Below are 18988 nucleotides of genomic sequence, written 5' to 3' on the forward strand. Positions count from 1 at the left end.
TATTAAAAGGAGGCTTGTAAATTGGCCATGTCTCAGAAAATGGAAATAAGAAGAGTATCAGTGGAACAATGTGCTACAGTCCAGAGAAGCTGATAATCCAGCAGAATCCTAGGGAAAACCCCAAATCATGAGCAGATAATTCCGGGGATTTCATCACTTCACCAACCCTTTGAATCTTTAAAATATGATTTACACCAAACATGCTCACTAAATTTATTTTGAAGGAAATATTGATTATATACAGCACATTTAATCTCCCCCGCTCCCCTCCTTTTTTTTCAGATTTAACATTTCAGATGATTTGAAGATTGGCTTTTTCATCACAGACCATGCTACTCAAACAGATTCCAGTGAGATTTTGCAATTACAGGAGTTGAGTTCATCTACACAAAAGCTTGTGCAGGTAAATCTGGATTTATTTTGAAACTTTTGAGATCATCTTTAGGTAGTATTTGCTTTTATGTCTCTTCCTTGACAGAATTAAAATGATTAACATTTAAAAATATTAGCGGAGTGCCCGTCATGGCGCAGTGGAAATGAATCCGACTAGGAACCATGAGGTTGCAGGTTCAGTTCCTGGCCTCGCTCAGTGGGTTAAGGATCTGGTGGTGTTGTGAGCTGTGGTGTAGGTCACAGACACGGCTCAGATCTGGCGTTGCTGTGGCTCTGGCATAGGCCGGTGGCTACAGCTCCAATTAGACCCCTAGCCTGGGAACTTCCATATGCCGTAGGTGCGGCCCTAAAAACCAAAACCAAAAAAAAAAAAAAAAAAAAAATTATTAGTATAAACTACTACTTGTATTTGTATCGTATTATGTCTTGCCTGTACATGTTATCTTGTTTAGTGAAATGTTTTCTTACTCTCTCTGGAATTCTTTTGATATCTGTGAATATTTTCTGTTTAAGATACTTTAAAAATGATAAAATATTTTGGCATATCAAAAAATGTTGAGAAAAATAAAGCAAATAACTCTGTCACCCACTGTCACAGAGGAAGAAATTCTCCTCTGTCCTTCTAGGTTCTTCTGGCTGGACTAAGATTTAAATTGGCTTGAGACAGGTGAACCGGAGAAAATTCAACAAAAATGTAATAACATATATGTGGACGAGACCCAGGAAAACTGAATAACTTGCCAAAATAGCCAAAACGCTCATGTCAGCTAAAGACAAAAGAGGATGTTGGGGTAGTTTGGGACTTCACAGGAGAAGAAGGCAATTCACATGAAGATGGAAATGCAAATATTTGGTCAGCAGATGTTTGCTGGGCCATGCAGAGGCAATGGATCACAGAGGAATTTTAACAAATAGGCTTGCCTGGGTTCCTCCCTGTCTACACAGCTAGTTCACATTTTTATACTATAGTTATCTATGGTGATGGCTTCCTGCCTGGAGGTTGACTCGCTATACCCTTTTAGGCAGTTATGGTCAAAGGTTCTTCCTACTTCTTTGGGGGCCTTAAAAATAATCAACCTAAATAAATCATCATGCCAAAGAGACACAATTTGAGGTGACAAGTTTTTCTCCCCTATACATACCACCATACAGCTTTGTCAAATCCATAATAGACTATCATATTTCCTTTGGGTCTTTTTTTTTTTTTTTTTGTCTTTTTGTCTTTTTGTTGTTGTTGTTGTTGCTATTTCTTGGGCCGCTCCCGCGGCATATGGAGGTTCCCAGGCTAGGGGGTGAATCGGAGCTGTAGCCACTGGCCTACACCAGAGCCACAGCAACGCGGGATCCGAGCTGCGTCTGCAACCTACACCACAGCTCAGGGCAACGCCGGATCGTTAACCCACTGAGCAAGGGCAGGGACCGAACCCGCAACCTCATGGTTCCTAGTTGGATTCGTTAACCACTGCGCCATGACGGGAACTCCCCTTTGGGTCTTTTTTGATTGTAAAGAAACAAGATATTTCATACACATTGGATATCGAGAGTTATTATCAAACGTGCTCATCAGTAAAACTCACATGGGGTGGTGTACTACTGTAAATACTGGAGGATGCTTTGCTTGTTTTTTCACTTAACAATATAACTTGGAAATCACTTGTGTACTTTGGTACCTAAGGAGCAGCCTTGCCTGTTTTATAAGTACATTGTTTCTCAAAATGGCATCATTTGTTTAGCTGTCCCCCTATTATTGATGGACATTTTGGTTGTTTCACATCTTTTACCTGCAATGAATAATACTGTACCTAACCACACACCAGTAAATCTGTGGTGTAAATTCTTAAAAGTGAAATTTCTGAGTCAGAGGGTGTGTACATTAGTCATTTCTTCTGTATTTATTAATCCTATCATAGTTTTACTTTCTAGTTCGTAAATTTCTTATCTTTATTATTTAATTCCTTCTTTGAGTTTACTGTTTTTCTTTTTTTTGACCACACCCACAGCCTATGCAAGTTCCCAGGCCAGAGATCAAATCCAAGCTGCAGCTGCAACCTATGCTACAGCTATGGCAACCCCAGATCCTTAACCAACAGCGCTGGGCTGGGGAATTGAACCCATGCCGCTGGATCCTTAACCTGCTTGTGCCTCCTGTTTTTATTTTTCTAATTCCTTGGATTGGAAATGAGTATCAGCTGGGATGGCATAGAGCTCTATGTATAGACAATGCACCTATGGTTTTTTTATTTTATTTTTCTATATAATGATTTTTATTTTTTCCATTATGGGTGGTTTACAGTGTTCTGTCAGTTTTCTCCTCTACAGCAGTGTGACCCAGTTACACATACATGTACACATTCTATTTTCTCACATTATCATGCTCCATCATAAGTGACTAGACATAGTTCCCAGTGCTACACAGCAGGATCTCATTGCTAATCCATTCCAAAGGCAATAGCCTGCATCTATTAAGACAATGCACCTATGTTGACTTAAGTAGCAAGTCTTGGGGTAGCATATCCAGAGTTAGGAGTTAGAGCAGTAGCTCCCTGATGTCATCCGTGTATCAGATTCGTTTTATCTTTTCACACACAGCTCCATTATTCATGCATGGATTTTGCTATCATATTTCTGACTCGTGGTAACCCCATGGTGGCTCCATTTCCAGCCTCTCTCTGCATTTCATAGAGAAAGCAGAAAATGGGAGAAGTTGAGAGGGGCAGTGGTGGCTCTACTAAAAGAGCAAAAACTTCCCATAGAAAACTCCAGCTCATCTCTCATTGGCCTTAACTATATCACATGACCACTTTTCACTGCAGAGGACTCTAGGGGGGGCGCATTCCTGCCCTAACAACATCACCCTTCTCTCAGTAAGGAAGGACCAGTGTAATGGACATTGAGCTGTAAGCTGTTCATGCCTATAGATAATTCACTTCAAGGCTCCCTTCTTTTCTTTCATAAGCATTTAAGATGGTATATTTCCCACTAACTACTTCTTCAGCTTCATCCCCAAATTTTTGAAATGTAGTGTTTTTATTAATATTTAGATTTAAGGAGTCCCTGTTGTGGCTCAGCAGTAATGAACCTGACTAGTATCCATGAAGACACAGGTTCGATCCCTGGCCTTTCTCAGTGAATTAAGGATCCAGCGTTGCCATGAGCTGTGGTGTAGGTTGCAGATGCGGCTCAGATCTGGCGTGGCTGTGGCTGTGGCATAGGCTGGCAGCTGTAGTTCTGATTGGACCCCAAGCCTGGGAACCTCCCTATGCTGTGGGTGTGGACCTAAAAAAAAAAATTTAGATTTAAATGCTCTAATTTCCCATTTTCTTTATAAAGGCCCTTTGTTTGATAAGAAGTTTATTAGTTACTCTAAATATTATTGAGTTTTAACTTAACTGCTTTCCTAAGGTTTTGTTTCCAGCCCATTATATATATATATATTTTTAGTCTGATTTTTCAGGTTTGTTCAGCTTTTTGAATGTTTACATCTTTCACCAAATTGGGGAGAGTTTTGGCCACTATATCTGCAAATATTTTTTTCTACCCCCCCCTTCCTATCCTCTCCTTCTCCTCCAATTACTTGTATGTCAGATCTCTGATTTTTGATTCACAGGGCCCTGACCTCTGTTTATTTTTAAAATTTTTAAAAATCTTTTTTCTCTCTGTTGCCCTATTAATCTATCTTCAAGTTCACATATTCTTTCTTCTTTTGTCTTTAGTCTTCTGTTAAACTCTTCCAGTGAAGTTCTTTTTGGGGCCATGCTCATGGCATGTGGAAGTTCCCAGGCCAGGGATCAAACCCATGCCACAGTAGCAACCAAAGGGGCTGCTGTGACAATAGCAGTCCCTTAATCCACAGTGCCACAAGGGAACTCACTAAACTCTTCTAGTAAATTTTTAATTTCAGATTTTTTTTTTCAATTCTAGAGGGTTTTTTTGTTTTTTGTTTGTTTGTTTGTTTGCTTTTTAGGGCTGCACCCAAGTCATATGGAGGTTCCCAGACTAGGGGTCTAATCAGAGCTACAGCTGCCAGCCACAGCCACACAGGATGCAGGATCTGAGCCACATCTGTGACTTACACCACAGCTCATGGCAACGCCATATCCTTAACCTACTGAGCAAGGCCAGGGATCGAACCCTCAACCTTATGGTTCCTAGTCAGATTCATTTCCCCTGCTCCACAATGGGAACGCCAAGAGTTGTTTGTTTTTTAGTCATAGTTCATAATTTCTTTTACTTACTTTCTTTTTTTTTTTTTTTTTTTTTTTTTTTTTTTTTTTTTTTTTTTTTTTGCTTTTTAGGGCTGCACATGTGGCATATAGAATTTCCTAGTCTAGGAGTTGAATCAGAGCTGCAGCTGCCAGCCACTGTTACAGCCATAGCAATGCAAAATCTAAGCCTTGTCTGTGACCTACACCACAGCTCACAGCAACACTGAATCCTTAACCCACTTTATGAGGCCAGGGAGTGAGCCCACATCCTCATGGTTACTAGTCAGGTTCATTACCACTGAGCCACAATGGGAACTCCTCATCATAATTTCTATTTCTCTGCTGATATTGCCAAATATTCCTTTTTATTATAAGTGTATTTTTTACTTCATCATGCATAGTTATGATAGTTGCTTTAATGTCTTTGCTTGCTAATTCCAACATTTGGGTAATGTTGGTGTTGGTCTTAATCATCTTTTTTCTTGAGATTGAATCCATTTTCCTGTTTTGTTTGGTTTTTTGTATATCAAGTAATTTCGATTATATCCTAGACAACCTAGAAACTATCATGCTAAGTGAAGTCAGCCATATAATGAGACACCAACATCAAATGCTTTCACTGACATGTGGAATCTGAAAAAAGGACAGACTGAACTTCTTTGCAGAACAGATGCTGACTCACAGACATTGAAAAACTTATGGTCACCGGAGGAGGAGACAGTTTCGAGGATGGGGGGGATGTGCCTGGGCTGTGGGATGGAAATCCTGTGAAATCAGATTGTGATGATCATTATACAACTACAGATGTGATAAATTCATTTGAGTAATTAAAAAATAAAGTGCTCACTTGATTAGATAAACCACTCTTGATGAACTTAAAGTCAACCAATTAGGGACCAGGGTCCTTAACTACATCTGTAAAATCCATTCACTTTTGTGTATATAACATAAGACAATCACATGAGTGATATTTCATTACATTTACCTTATTCTGCTGTTAGAAGCAAGTCATTGTTTAGCCTGAACTTAAGGGAAGGGAATTCTACAAGGACATGCATAGTAAGGAGAAGAAATCATAAGGCCACCCTAAAATATGTTTACTATAACTAAGTGATTCAAGGTCTGGGATGAAGACTGTTTCCCTGTTGTGGTGATATACCCTTTTTTTTTTTTCCAAAATACATAATATACATTTATACAAAGCATATATTTTACAAATTGAAATTAGATTATATCCTAGACAATGTTCTGAATTCTGAATGTCATGTTCTGAATTCTGACCTATGTAGATATTCCTCTTAAGACTGTTGAAGTTTTCGTTTTAGCTTTCAATGAACTTGTTTGGTCTCAAACTTCTAGCTGTCTCTTAGCAGCCCAAACTTGGGTTTGTTCTTGTAGCTCTAGTTGGGCAGCTTATAATCTACTCCACGTGTGTGTGTTTTAGGGATCAGCCAAGATTTATTCAGAGTTTATACACATATGGTGTCAATGTTTTTCCATTTTTAGGTTATTAAATCTCTTCAAGTGGATTTTGGGTTCCTCAAGCAATTGCTTCACCTGAAGTTTGAGGACCGTCTTAAAGAGGAATCAGGCAGACTCTTCACTTCTCTACATGACAGGATCCTGACAGTTGAAAAACGTTACCAGCAGGTAGAAATTCTCTCCCTTTGTTTTGTATATAGATTAATTTTTTAAATTTTTTTTAATTTTTTTTTTTTTTTTTTTTTTTTAGGGCCACACCTGTGGCATATGGAGATTCCCAGGCTAAAGGTTGAATTGGAGCTGTAGCTGCCAGCCTACACCATAGCCACAGCAACTCAGGATCCAAGCCGCATCTACAACCTACACCACAGCTCACGGAAACACTGGATCCTTAACCCAATGAGTGAGGACAGGGATTGAACCTGCGTCCTCATGGATGCTAGTCAGATTTGTTAACTGCTGAGCCATGACGGGAACTCTAATTTTTTTTTTTTTATTTAAAGATTTTTTGGCTATACCCACAGCATATGGAAGTTCCCAGGCCAGGGACTGAACCCTTGCCACTGCAGTGACAACACCAGATCCTTAACCTATAAGGCCACATGAGAACTCCTCAAAGTACTTTTTAATGTATTTCCTCTTTAAGTCCCTCAACAATCCTAAAGTAGAAATCTGTTATCCTTGCTCTACAGATAAGGAAACTGAGCCACCAAGGTTAAGCAACTTGTCTAAAGTCAGACAGATATTAAGTGGCACAGTCACATTGCCATCCAATTCTAAGTCAAAAGCTTACTGGTTGTTTGTATCAGAATCAAGGGTATTTTTTAAAGATGTACTATCTTACATTGTTATGCATAACAGAGAGGATCAAATAATTTATCAGAAAGTAACTCCTATTTGTGGATTTGTGGCCCTAGATTTCTCCTCCTGAGCATAATCCATCCAGAAAGTACCAGGACCAGAAGAGGATATGAATTCCCAATAGATTTCACTATTTTAAAAGCAGTTTGAAGACACTAAAAAGACTTTGATATGGAAGATGAAATACAATGTTCGCATTATCTGTATTTATTTTATCCATCTGAGCTCTTTTTTGCTTTTGGTTAAATATACGTGAAAATAGGATGTGCTATAAATAGCTGTAGTGTAGAGGAAATGATTATAAAGTAATGTTTTCTAGAGAGCATGATGGTTTTATCCTGAGCCCCTCCCTTGTAGATGTGAGAGTTGTGTTTGGAAATATATTATGGTGCTCATTATACTTTTCATTTGCAGAATGAGGACACCTTAAGAAAATGCTACAATCAGCAGCTGGCCGACGCCATAGCTACTATCAAAGGAATGTACAAGGTGGGTTTTTTGTGCTGTTATGAGTGAGATCAGCTTTATATTCTGGGAATGTGCAGTGTGGGGCTCACCCTGGGTTCTCAGAAGATTTTTTAGCTTTGAATATCAGATTCCTCCATCTTCAGGTCACCAAAGGGGAATCAAGTCTAAGACTATTCATGCTTACTTTAAATGTATCAAAATAACACTTTATGGTGACACAACTTTCGAGCCAAAAATTCCAATCTGATATCTAGGACACCTGGGCAAGTGATGAATCCTGGCGTTTGAAGTCCGGCTCTGCCACTCAATTGCTCTGTGACTTTAGGGAAAATCCTGACCCTCTCTGCCTCAGTTTCCTCATCTGGCAGATGAGGAGCATCTAGTACCCCCCTCATAGGCCTGTTCTAAGGAGTGACATGAATTGATCCTTACAATAGTGTCGGGAATATAAGTGCAGTCTGAATGTTTATCGGATAAATAATCTCTTTACAAATTCATGACACTCCAGTGGGTGTTGGTGTCTTTTTCTGGTCCTTTATGTTCTCATGTTAGCATTTAGGCTTACAGCTTTCTGCTCACTGACTGCAGATTTCAGATGTGGTAAAGGGGTCTTAAGATAGCTGTAATCCTTATCAATTTTTATTAATTTGTCCTTGAGGAAATTGCCTTTAGGGGAGCCTAAAAGGTCACATTGCAGTGACTGCACGTGGCTCAACTTAATGAACATATCTATTTTAACAAATAAAAGGAAGCAACAGGAGTTCCCGTCGTGGCGCAGTGGTTAACGAATCCGACTAGGAACCATGAGGTTGCGGGTTCGGTCCCTGCCCTTGCTCAGTGGGTTAACGATCCGGCGTTGCCCTGAGCTGTGGTGTAGGTTGCAGACGCAGCTCGGATCCCGCGTTGCTGTGGCTCTGGTGTAGGCCGGTGGCTACAGCTCCGATTCAACCCCTAGCCTGGGAACCTCCATATGCCGCGGGAGCGGCCCAAGAAATAGCAACAACAACAACAACAAAAAAAAAATAAAAATAAAAAAATAAAAAAAATAAAAGGAAGCAACAGACACCATAGAATATTAGGTTGTGATAACTTTAAGTAAAAGAAATTCACCTTCTATTTAAGCAACACTTGTTGAGTGAATACTGTTTTCCAATTAATATATGCTAGACACTGACATTACAGAGATGAAAAAAGAATGCAAGGAGTGGTTATAAACAAATCAAAACAATACTTTATTTGTTTGGCTGCAGCTGTGGCATGTGGAAGTTCCTAGGCCAGGGTTTGAACCCATGCCACAGCAGTCACCAGAGCCACAGCAGTGACAATGTTGGATCCGTAACCTACTAAGCCACCAGGGAACTCTAAAACAATAGTTTTTTACTTTTTTTTTTTTTTGCTTTTTAGGGCCACGCTTGCTGCACATGGAGGTTCCCAGGCTAAGGGTCGAATCAGAGCTACAGCTGCCAGCCTACACACAGCCATAGCAACGCAGGATCTGAGCCACATCTGTGACCTATACCACAGCTCATGGCAACACTGTATTCTTAACCCCCTGAGCAAGGCCAGGGATCGAACCCACAACCTCATGGTTCCTAGTCGGATTCGTTTCTGCTGTGCCACGATGGGAACTCCAGTTTTTTACTTTTTTAAAAAACTTTTGTGGCCACACCCACAACATATGGAAGTTCCCAGGCTAGGGAATGAACCCAAGCCACAACTGTGACCTACATTGCTTTATCCTACTGTGCTGGGCTGGGATTGAATCCACGCCTCTGCAGCGACCTGAGCCACCATAGTCTGATTCTTAACTGATTGTACCACAGTAGGAATGCTAAAACAATAGTTTTTTAAATGCATAGATAACACATATACCAGGAGTTATGGTGATACCACAGAAGGAGTAGCTATTTCTGCTGGGATGCTTTTAAAATGCTTCACAGAGGAGGCTATATTTGTGCTGATTTTAAAGTATTCAGCTGGCAGACAGGAATAAAAAGATATTGTTGGCAGACTGCATAGTGTACATTGGTCAGGATGTTTTTAGCAGCAAGTCAGAAATCTAACTCACACTGGAGTTCCCATCATGGCACAGTGGAAATGAATCTGACTAGGAACTATGAGGGTTTGGGTTTGATCCGTGGCCTTGCTCGGTGGGTTAAGGATCCGGCATTGCTGTGAGCTGTGGTGTAGGTTGGAGATGTGGCTGGGATCTGGCCTTGCTGTGGCTGTGGTATAAGCTAGAATTTGTAGCTCCAATTAGCCCCCTAGCCTGGGAACCTCCATATGCCACAGGTGCAGCCCTAAAAAGCAAAAAAAAAAAGGCAAGAAAGAAAGAAAAGAAGTCTAACTTATACTGGTATTAGCTGAAAGAATTTATTGGCTCTTGTAACTGAACAGTGTAGCCGTAGTAATGACTTCAGGAAAAGCTGGATCTAGGTGTTCAAATAATGTCATCAAGAAACTGTTCATCCCCTGCTTCTATCTTCTTTGCTGGTTAAATTCCCAGGCAGATTCTCTCCACATAGGGCCAAACTCATAGAGAACATCTCTTTCTAAATATTTCTGTAAGAATCTCAAGACTGACCCTGGTTGATCTGGCCTGATTATTGATCCCCTACCCCCACCCATAGCCAGGCAGTCATATACTATCCACCCCAGAAGGTAATAGTGAGGAGATGATTTACCCAAATGGAAAAGAGATTCTGTTACTCAAAGGAAGGGTGTTGGTTAGGGAAAACTGGCTAGGTAAATTGACTTTTCGGTTCCAGTTACAAGTGAAAAGGGAGCAAGGCCTGGACAGAGAACTGCATGTGGTCAGCATTACTAGCTGTTGCATTGTCCCATGTGGGGGCCACTTGCAATACAAGGCTGATGAAATCAAAATTAACTTAAAAATTCATGGAAGTTCCCGTTGTTGCTCTGCAGTAACGAACCTGCCTAGTATCCACGAGGATGTGGGTTCAATCCCTGGCCCTGTTCGGTGGGTTAAGAATGCAGCATTGCTGTGAGCAAACCCAGGGACACTATGTTGGTTCTTAACCTGCAGAGCCACAAGGGGCACTCCTAGCCTAGTCTTTGAAGTCAGCGTTCTTGCTGATTAGAAGTCAAGTTATGCCTCTGCAGAAGTGCTGTGTGGTTTATCTAAAATGTGGTACCCAGGAAGTTCCCTTCATGGCTCAGGATCCCGACTAGGATCTATGAGGATGCAAGTTCGATCCCTGGCCTCATTCAGTGGGTTAAGGATCTGGCATTGCTGTGAGCTATGGTGTAAGGTTACAGACTCGGCTCAGAGCCTATGTTGCTGTAGCTGTGGCATAGGCCGGCATTTGTAGCTCCTATTGAACCCATTGCATGGGAACCTCCATATGCCGTGGGTGTGCCTCCCCCCCAAAAAAATGCAAAACCCCACCCCAAAACAAACAAACAAATGTGGGCTTGCTCTCTTGCCTGCTTCAACCCCATAAAATAAGCATTTGAAAGAGACCCTAGTGTCCTCTTCTGTTACTCAGGAAACTAAGGCACAGTGACATTGAGCAACTGTCCAAGGTCTCAGAGATCATCAGCGTTGGACCTGGGACTCAAATTCCCACCTATGTCTCTCAAGTTTTTCTGTAAGGAATGGGAAGTACTTGAATTTTCCGAGCAGGAGAGAGATGCCTTATCCTTTGGGATGGTTACTCCTGTAACAGGGTTAATGCACTGGAGAAATGGACATGTCGGTATAGACTCTGTAAGACAGAAACCACCAGAGGATCCTTAGTGTCTAGCTCAGGGCTTGGTTTTTTTGTTTTGTTTTTTGGTTTGTTTTTTGGTTTTTTTTCGTTTGTTTGTTTGTTTGTCTTATTGTCCTTATTAGGGCCACACCAGCAGCATATGGAGGTTCCCAGGCTAGGGGTCTAATCAGAGCTGTGGCTGCCGGCCTACGCCAGAGCCCCAGCAATGCCAGATCTGAGCCGCATCTGCAACCTACATCACAGCTCACGGCAACACCGGATCCTTAACCCACTGATCGAGGCCAGGGATCGAACCTGCAACCTCATGGTTCCTAGTTGTATTCGTTTCCGCTGCGCCTCAACGGGAACTCCAGGGCTTGGTTTTTAATCAGCATTTGTTGAAGGAAGGCAGGAATGCAGAAGGAAGAATGAGAAAGTGGGAAGGAGAGAACTCGAGCATTATCTGTAGTTTAAGGATGTAAGTTGCACAGTGGAAGGGAGGGAGAGAAGGAAAAGGATAGAAGTTCTGCTCTAGATTGAAAGAATTAAAGAAACAGATAGCCCAATTCAGCATGTGGGGCTAGTTAGCATCCTGATTTTGAATGAACCAACTTGTTAAAAGTTTCAAGACAACTGGAAAAATGTTATTATGGACAGGGTGTTAAATGATATTAAGAAATTGTCAATCTTGTTAATGGGATGCTGGTATTGTGATTATGTAAAAAAAAAAATAAAAAAGAAAAACCTAATTATTTGAGATGAACCCTGAAGTGTTAGGGATCCAGGACTTCATGTCTGGAATTCCTATAAAAATACCTAAGCACAAAATAGGTGGATAAGGAGTTCCCGTCGTGGCTCAGTGGTTAACGAATCCGACTAGGAACCATGAGGTTGCAGGTTCAATCCCTGGCCTTGCTCAGTGGGTTAGGGATCTGGTGTTGCCATGAGCTGTGGTGTAGGTTGCAGACGCGGCTCAGATCCCCATGTTGCTGTGGCTCTGGCGTAGGCCGGCGGCTACAGCTCTGATTCGACCCCTAGCCTGGGAACCTCCATATGCCTTGGGAGCGGCCCAAGAAATGGCATAAAGACAAAAAAAAGAAAAAAAAAAGTGGATAAGTGTATGGCAGACTATTATCACTTTCTCTTGTTTGGTGTATATTTAAATGTTTTCATTGTAAAAAAGAAGACATGTTTGAAAAATGCAAGTAAGCCTTTTAGCTCTCCCACTCCTTTTTTTCTTTTTGGCTGCACCCTAGGCTTGCAGAATTTTCCAGACCAGGATCAAACCCATACAATAGCAGTGGCCTGAGCCGCTGCAGCAACAATGCCAGATCCTTAACTTGTTGCACCACCAGGAAACTCCTTAGCCCCCCTTTTAAAAAAGCCTGCTGGCTTTTATGAAGTCATAATGAGGTCCAAGTTCTTTCACTGGCTCTAGACTTTTCATATCTCCTTGCCCTTTCCCCAGGCTCCCCAAGTTCCTTCTGCTGCAGCTTTTGAACCCTCACACACACCAAGCACATTCCTGCCTCAGGGCTAATTTCTGGAACTTTCTGCCCCAACTTCTTTTTTTTTTTTTTTTTTAGAGCCCACCTGCAGCATATGGAGGTTCCCAGGCTAGGGGTCAAATAAGAGCTATAGCTGCCTGCCTACACCACAGCCATAGATAGCAACGCAGGATCCGAGCCGCATCCATGACCTACACTGCAGCTCACAGCAACGCCAGATCCTTAACCCTCTGAGTGAGGCCAGGGATCGAACCTGCGTCCTCATGGATGCTAGTCAGATTTGTTAACTGCTGAGCCACGATGGGAACTCCTGCCCCATCTTCATATTGCTGCTCAAATGGTTTCTTCTTTGGCCTCCTGGAGGCCAAAGGACTGTTTTTGATACCAGTCGTTTCCTGTTCTGTTACTCCAGTTTATGGTCTTTAGAGCAGTTACCATCACCTAAAATTATCTCCTTTAAGTTTATGTCTTTTTCTGTGTTCTCTTTTACCCACTGGAGTTCGTGCTTTAAGGGAGCAGTGATCTTGTCTTCACACCTAGAAAGTACCTGGCACGTAGCAGGTGCTAGAAAACTTGTGGTAGAAGAATAAACACATGAACAAACAAGGTGGGGAAGGGCTTTCCCAGCATGAAAGAAACTAAAAAGGAAAATAAAAATAAAAAATAGGCATAAAATGAAAAACTTCTGTACAACAAATGGAATTAAAAATAGCTTGGGAGTTCCCGATGTGGTGCAATGGCATTGGTGGTGTCTCTGCAGCAGCAGGACCCAGGTTCGTTCCCCAGCCCAGCACAATGGGTTAAAGGATCCAGTGTTGCCACAGATGCAGAGCACATAGGTCAGAACTGCAGCTGGGATCTGATCCCTGGCCTGGGAACTCCATATGCCTTGGGGCGGCCAAAGAAAAAAAAAAAAAAAAAAAAAAAGAAAGAAAAAAAGTTTGAAGACAACTGGGAAAATATTTGCAATAAAACATGCAGATAATATATTAATATTTCTAAAACATTGAGAACTCCTACCAGTCATTAAGATAATGATGAATAACTCAATAGGAACTTGAAAATATATGGAAAAAATATTGAAATAAAAATATCCAAATGGCCAAAAAACATAAAAAGATGCTCAATCCTACTAAAAATCAAGTAGATACAAATAAAACAAACAAACAAAAAATACTTCTATGAGGTTGGCAGGAATTTACAAGGGTGATATATGATCTAGTGTCGGCGAGGTGTAGGTAAATGGGCAAGACATAGACTGGAAGAGTAAATTGGTAGCACCTTTTGGAAGAAAATTTAACAAAATCTAATAAAAAATTCAAATGTTCATTTATTTATACTGAGCAATCCCACTTCTAGTAATCTAGTCCACTAGTTAAAATGGTGAACATATGTATACAATAACTAGCAGCATTATAATCTAGATTTTGATAGGAAATAACAGACTAATACAACTTAGAGATGCAAATGAAGAAAAATACACAGCCATCTAAACTGCGGTAAATTTGTATGTATGGATATGAGGGATTTCCAAAGCATAACAACACAATATTATAGAATCACATTTTGTGAAAAATATAAAGTAAAATGTACATTAAAAGATATCCCCTTTAAGTCCAAAAGGATGCTCTGAGAATGGTGAGAAATAAAACACTTTTAATTTGAAGTTTCTGTATTGTTTCAATTTTTATAGCAATTATGGTTCAGTTTTTTTTATGATAATCAGGTGTTATTTTGCAGTCAAAAGAAATCATTTTAGTTGCAATGCACTTCTTTTTTTCCTTCTCTTTTTCTTTCTTTCCCTTAACATTGACTTTTACAATACAAAAGACAGTTGTCCTTCAAAGCATCCCACATTCTGAACTTGTTTGTTTGCTTTCTCAAGAAGATATGCAACAGAGGAGATACACTCTTTTTTTCATATTTCCTCTAAATTAGAACTTAGCTCTAAAATCTTGATTTGATTCAAGTTCAACTTCTGTGCCTTTTGGCAAGAATATTTTATGAGCAGGGCTTTTTAATGGTAAACCGTTAATTGAAGTATAACATACACCCATAAAAGTGCACAGAATATAAGTGTACAGTTCAAAATTGTGGTTTAAGAAAATGAACAAAACCAGATAATCACCACCTAGACCAAGAATTAGAATGTTGTGGCACCTTGTCATTAACCCCCTCCTTTCCAACAATAACCGTGACCTGACTTCTGTCACCATAGATTCAATTTGCCTATTTTTGAATTTTAGTGTAAATAAAATCATAGAGAACTTACTTATTTGTGTTTGGCTTCTTTCATTGGACATCACATTTTCAGATTTATCCATATTGTTGCATGTTGCAGTAGTTTGTTTTCATTGCTGTCTAGTGTTCTTTATTATGAATATACTATACAGTCAATCCAATGTTCTACTGTAGATGGACATTTGAGTTGTTTCCAGTTTTTGCCTGTAACAAGTATGGTGCTGCTAGGAAGATTCTTGTATGTCTTTTGATGCACACATAAATGAATTTCTCTTGGGCGTATGCTGGAATAGATTTGCTAGATCGTAGGTTAAGCACATTTTCAGTTTTAGTAGATGCTGTCATACTGTTTGCCAAAGTTATACCAATTTATTCTCCCTCCAGAGATGTAGGAGAGTTCCACCTGCTCCATAATCCCACTTCCTTGATTTTTTCAGTCTTTGAGGTTTTAAGTCTTCTTGAGAGTGTGTAGTGGTACTCTTGTGTGTCTGAAATAAATTAAAAAATTATTATTGTTTGCTGTGAGGAGAATGAGTTACAGGAAGGCAAGGGTGGAAACAGGAAGAACAGGGAACATTTGAGCAGTTTCTGTAAGAGATGGTGGTGGTTTGGCATAGGATGGTAGCAGTAGACATGGAGCTAGAAGTGGTTGGATTTGGAATATATTTTAGAGGTAGCACCAGTAAGATTTTCCCGTGGATAAGACATGGAGGGGAGCAAAACAGAGGAATCATGCATGGCCAGCTTCTGGCTTCTTGTCTTGAACAGCTGGGTAGATGGTCACATTACTGATTGGAGGAGTCTGGGGGAAGAAGAGTATGTGGGAATTAATTTAGGCTCCGCCAGGGTAAGGTTCTTGGTCTGTGCTGTTCACTTACGTATCTGAAGCACCTAGAACATTAACTGGCACAAACTAAGCATTTAAAAGTATTTGTTGAACAAATGAGTGAATTAGACATCTTAGTGGTGATATCAGACAGTTAGCTGAATGTATGAGTTTAGGGGTCAGTGAAAAGACAGGCTGGAGATACCCGTCTGAGAGTCCTCATCATAATAGATTTTAAAGCCTTTGGACTGGGCGAGATCACCCAGGGAGAGAGTGTATTTATACAAGGATAGGACTGATGAGGGCTTGTCAGAGAGGCAGTATTAAAACCAGGAGTGTGCGGTGTCATGGAGATCAAGAGAAGAGAGTGTTTTAAGAAGGATGGGATGGTCCATTGTATCAAATATGCTGAGACCTGAGTAAGCGGAGGGTCAGAAAGTAACATTGGCCGTATTCACATTAGCATCACTGAGGATCCCAAGAAGAGCATCACCCTGGAGCGACAGGGATGGGTGGTCAGCTGGTCTGGGTTGAACACCAAATGTGGATTGAGAAGAAGAATAAAGGGATGGGATTATGGCTGGAATGGCTGGAGTGGGAATTGAGAGTCAAGGGACGTTTTTTTTTTTTTTTAAAGAAGGGGTACTGGAGAATGCTCTGTGCAGATAGGAGAGGTCCAGTACTGAGGGGAAAATTCACAATATAACAAAATAGAAGATGGAGTGCAAGATAGACTGCTTGAGAAGGCTGGAGCAGAGGGGTTGACCTTAAAGGGAACAGGGCTTCTCCATCATTCTGTGGAAGTGTTTAAGGGCTGACTTGTGAAATCCTAACCAGTATCCTCAGAGTGTGACTGTATTTGGAGATAGAGCCTTTATCTTTAAGTGGTCAGATCAGTGGTCCTGTAAGGCCAGATGGGTGAACTTTGATCCGGGATGACTGATGTCGTTATAAGAAGAGATTAGGACACAAACATGCAGAAGCAAGACCGTGTGAAGACACAGGAGAGGGTGGCCGACTATAAGCCAAGAAGGGAGGCCTGAGAAGAAACCACCCTGCCAACGCCTCAATCTCAAACTCTCCACCTCCAGCATGTGAGGAAATAAATTTCTGTTGTTTAAGCCACCCAGTGTGTGGTACATAGTTATGGCAGCTCTGGCAAATCAACGCAAGAAGAGAGAGCAGAGTGTGTATCTGGCTGGCTGTAGGCAGCTTGCGGGTTTGGCCCTGAATGAAGGCAGAGGTGTGATCACCACTGAATTGGAAAAAAGATGAGGAGCTTAGGGAGAGAAGAGAGGATCAGAAAATACTCTGCATTTGAAAATTGTTTTTTATACTTTTATGCTTTAAAGCTGCTTTGTACACATTGTGTTAGTCTTCTTTAATCTGTGGATAATTCTTTAATATAAATATCTAGTTTCCATAAACTATATAAATGATATACCTGAGTATATAATTTTTTTTTTTTGTCTTTTTGGGGTCACATCCACGGCACATGGAGGTTCCCAGGTTCAGGGTGGAATTGGAGCTATAGATGCTGGCCTATGCCACAGCTACAGCAGTGTGGGATCCAAGCCGCGTCTGAGACCTACACCACAGCTCATGGCCATGGCAATGCTGGATCTTTAACCCTCTGAGCGAGGCCAGGGATCAAACCTGCATCTTCATGGATTCCAGTCGGGTTTGTTAACCACTGAGCCACAATGGGAACTTCAATTTTATCATTTTAAATTGCTTTTATTAAATTTTGCAGGGGGAGTTCCCACTGTGGTGCAGTGGGATCTGGCTGGTCTTTGTGGTATGGGTTCAATCCTCAGCCTGGCACAGTGGGTTAAGGATCTGGCATTGCTGGAGCTGTGGCATAGGTTTGCAGTTCTAGCTTGGATTTGATTCAGTCCCTGGCTTGGGAACTTCCATATGCCATGGGTGCAGCTGAAAAAGGAAAAAAAGTTTTTACATAGGGACAAATAAATATTTATAAAATATGTGTGGCACAAAGAATCATGACATAGCAAATACCCATGAAACAACTGCTCTAAGGAAAAAACATTACCAGTGTCTTTGAAATCCTCTGTATGCTTCTTCCCAACCCCATCACTACTGCTCTCTCTGCCCAGAAGTAACTATAAGCATGAATTGTGTGCTTAATAAAGCCCCCTTTTTTTTATTACTTGCACTTAAATTTAGATTCCCAAGTAAAATATCTGAACAACGTTCGTGTGCCCGACACACAGTGAAGTCAAATAAACCAAAACATCAGAGTTTGGAGCAGAGAAAGGTTTATTGCAGGGCCCAGCAAGGAGAATGGGAAGCTTGTGCTCACCCCCCATGGCTTTGGGGCAGACATTTTTATAGGCAAAATTTGGGGCAAGGGCTGCAGGATGTGTGCCTTTCTTCTGATTGGTTGGTGGTAAGGTAACAGGGTCATGTTCCAGGAATCCTGTGCTCAGCCCGAAGTTACCAACCTGGGTGGAGGCTTTTGTTCCTGCAGAAGAGCTCAAAGATACTCTGATGCCTATTCCTTGAGGAGGAACCAGGACCCTGCCCCAGGGCTGTACTCTTGTCTCTTGACTGCTCCTCCCTGGTTTCTGCAGCCCCTCCCTTCTGCAGTTAGCAACTGTTGGAATTTGCCCTTTGGATTTAGGGGAGGTGCAGGAAGCTTAGTAAAGCAGATTTCCCACAAACAAGAAACAGGAGACACAAAAAGAATATGTACCTAGGAGCCCCTTAGGGTCATGTTCGGTTTCAAATCTACATTTTGAATATATACATATAAATATATATTGTTTGTATGTATGTATTCTTGACCCGCTTTTGTTCTGAAATTATGTTCTGAGAATCTTACTTCTTGATAGGTATACATATTATTCATTCATTTTTTACCACAATGTAATATTCCATAGTATAGTTACACCAGAATATTCTTATCTGTCATAATACTTTTTGCTCTTACAGTTTTGTTGGGAACATTCTTGTACTGTCTCATGTACACATGTGCAAGAACACTTTTAAAGTATATTTGTAAGAGTGGAATAGAGAGTATGTGTGTTTCCATATTTATCATCTAATGCCAAAAAGCCTTCTGAACTGCCTATAATAAAAGACATTACCTTCAGCAGTATATGAAAATATTTGTTACTCTACTTCATTGAGACTTGATATTGTCAGATTTTTAAATTTGTTTATTTTTGTCTTTTCGAGGGCCACTCCCATGGCATATGGAGGTTCCCAGACTAGGGGTCTAATTGGAGCTGTAGCCACCGGCCTACGCCAGAGCCACAGCAACGCAGG

At 40.9% G+C, this 18988-nt stretch overlaps 1 protein-coding gene across 7 annotated transcripts in view; it reads left to right on the forward strand.

Moving 5' to 3' along the window:
• C10H10orf67 (chromosome 10 C10orf67 homolog) overlaps window positions 1-18988 on the forward strand; it is a 160387-nt gene that overhangs the window by 18232 nt on the left and 123167 nt on the right. For all 7 annotated transcript variants that reach the window (XR_014818012.1, XR_001299314.3, XR_014818011.1 and 4 more), the window contains exons 2-4: window positions 283-403; window positions 6105-6248; window positions 7356-7430. Coding sequence is in view for 3 of the 7 variants with exons in the window: in XM_084980399.1 (XP_084836525.1) it covers window positions 283-403; window positions 6105-6248; window positions 7356-7430 (340 nt within the window). In the remaining 4 variants the exon portion in view is untranslated. The remainder of the gene's footprint in view (window positions 1-282; window positions 404-6104; window positions 6249-7355; window positions 7431-18988) is intronic.

This window comes from Sus scrofa, chromosome 10 (genome assembly GCF_054392235.1).
Source record: "Sus scrofa isolate SSC_HxYL_T2T_F1_AM1 chromosome 10, Sscrofa_HxYL_maternal_Yorkshire_Landrace_v2.0, whole genome shotgun sequence".
NCBI classification, from domain to species: Eukaryota; Metazoa; Chordata; class Mammalia; order Artiodactyla; family Suidae; genus Sus; species Sus scrofa.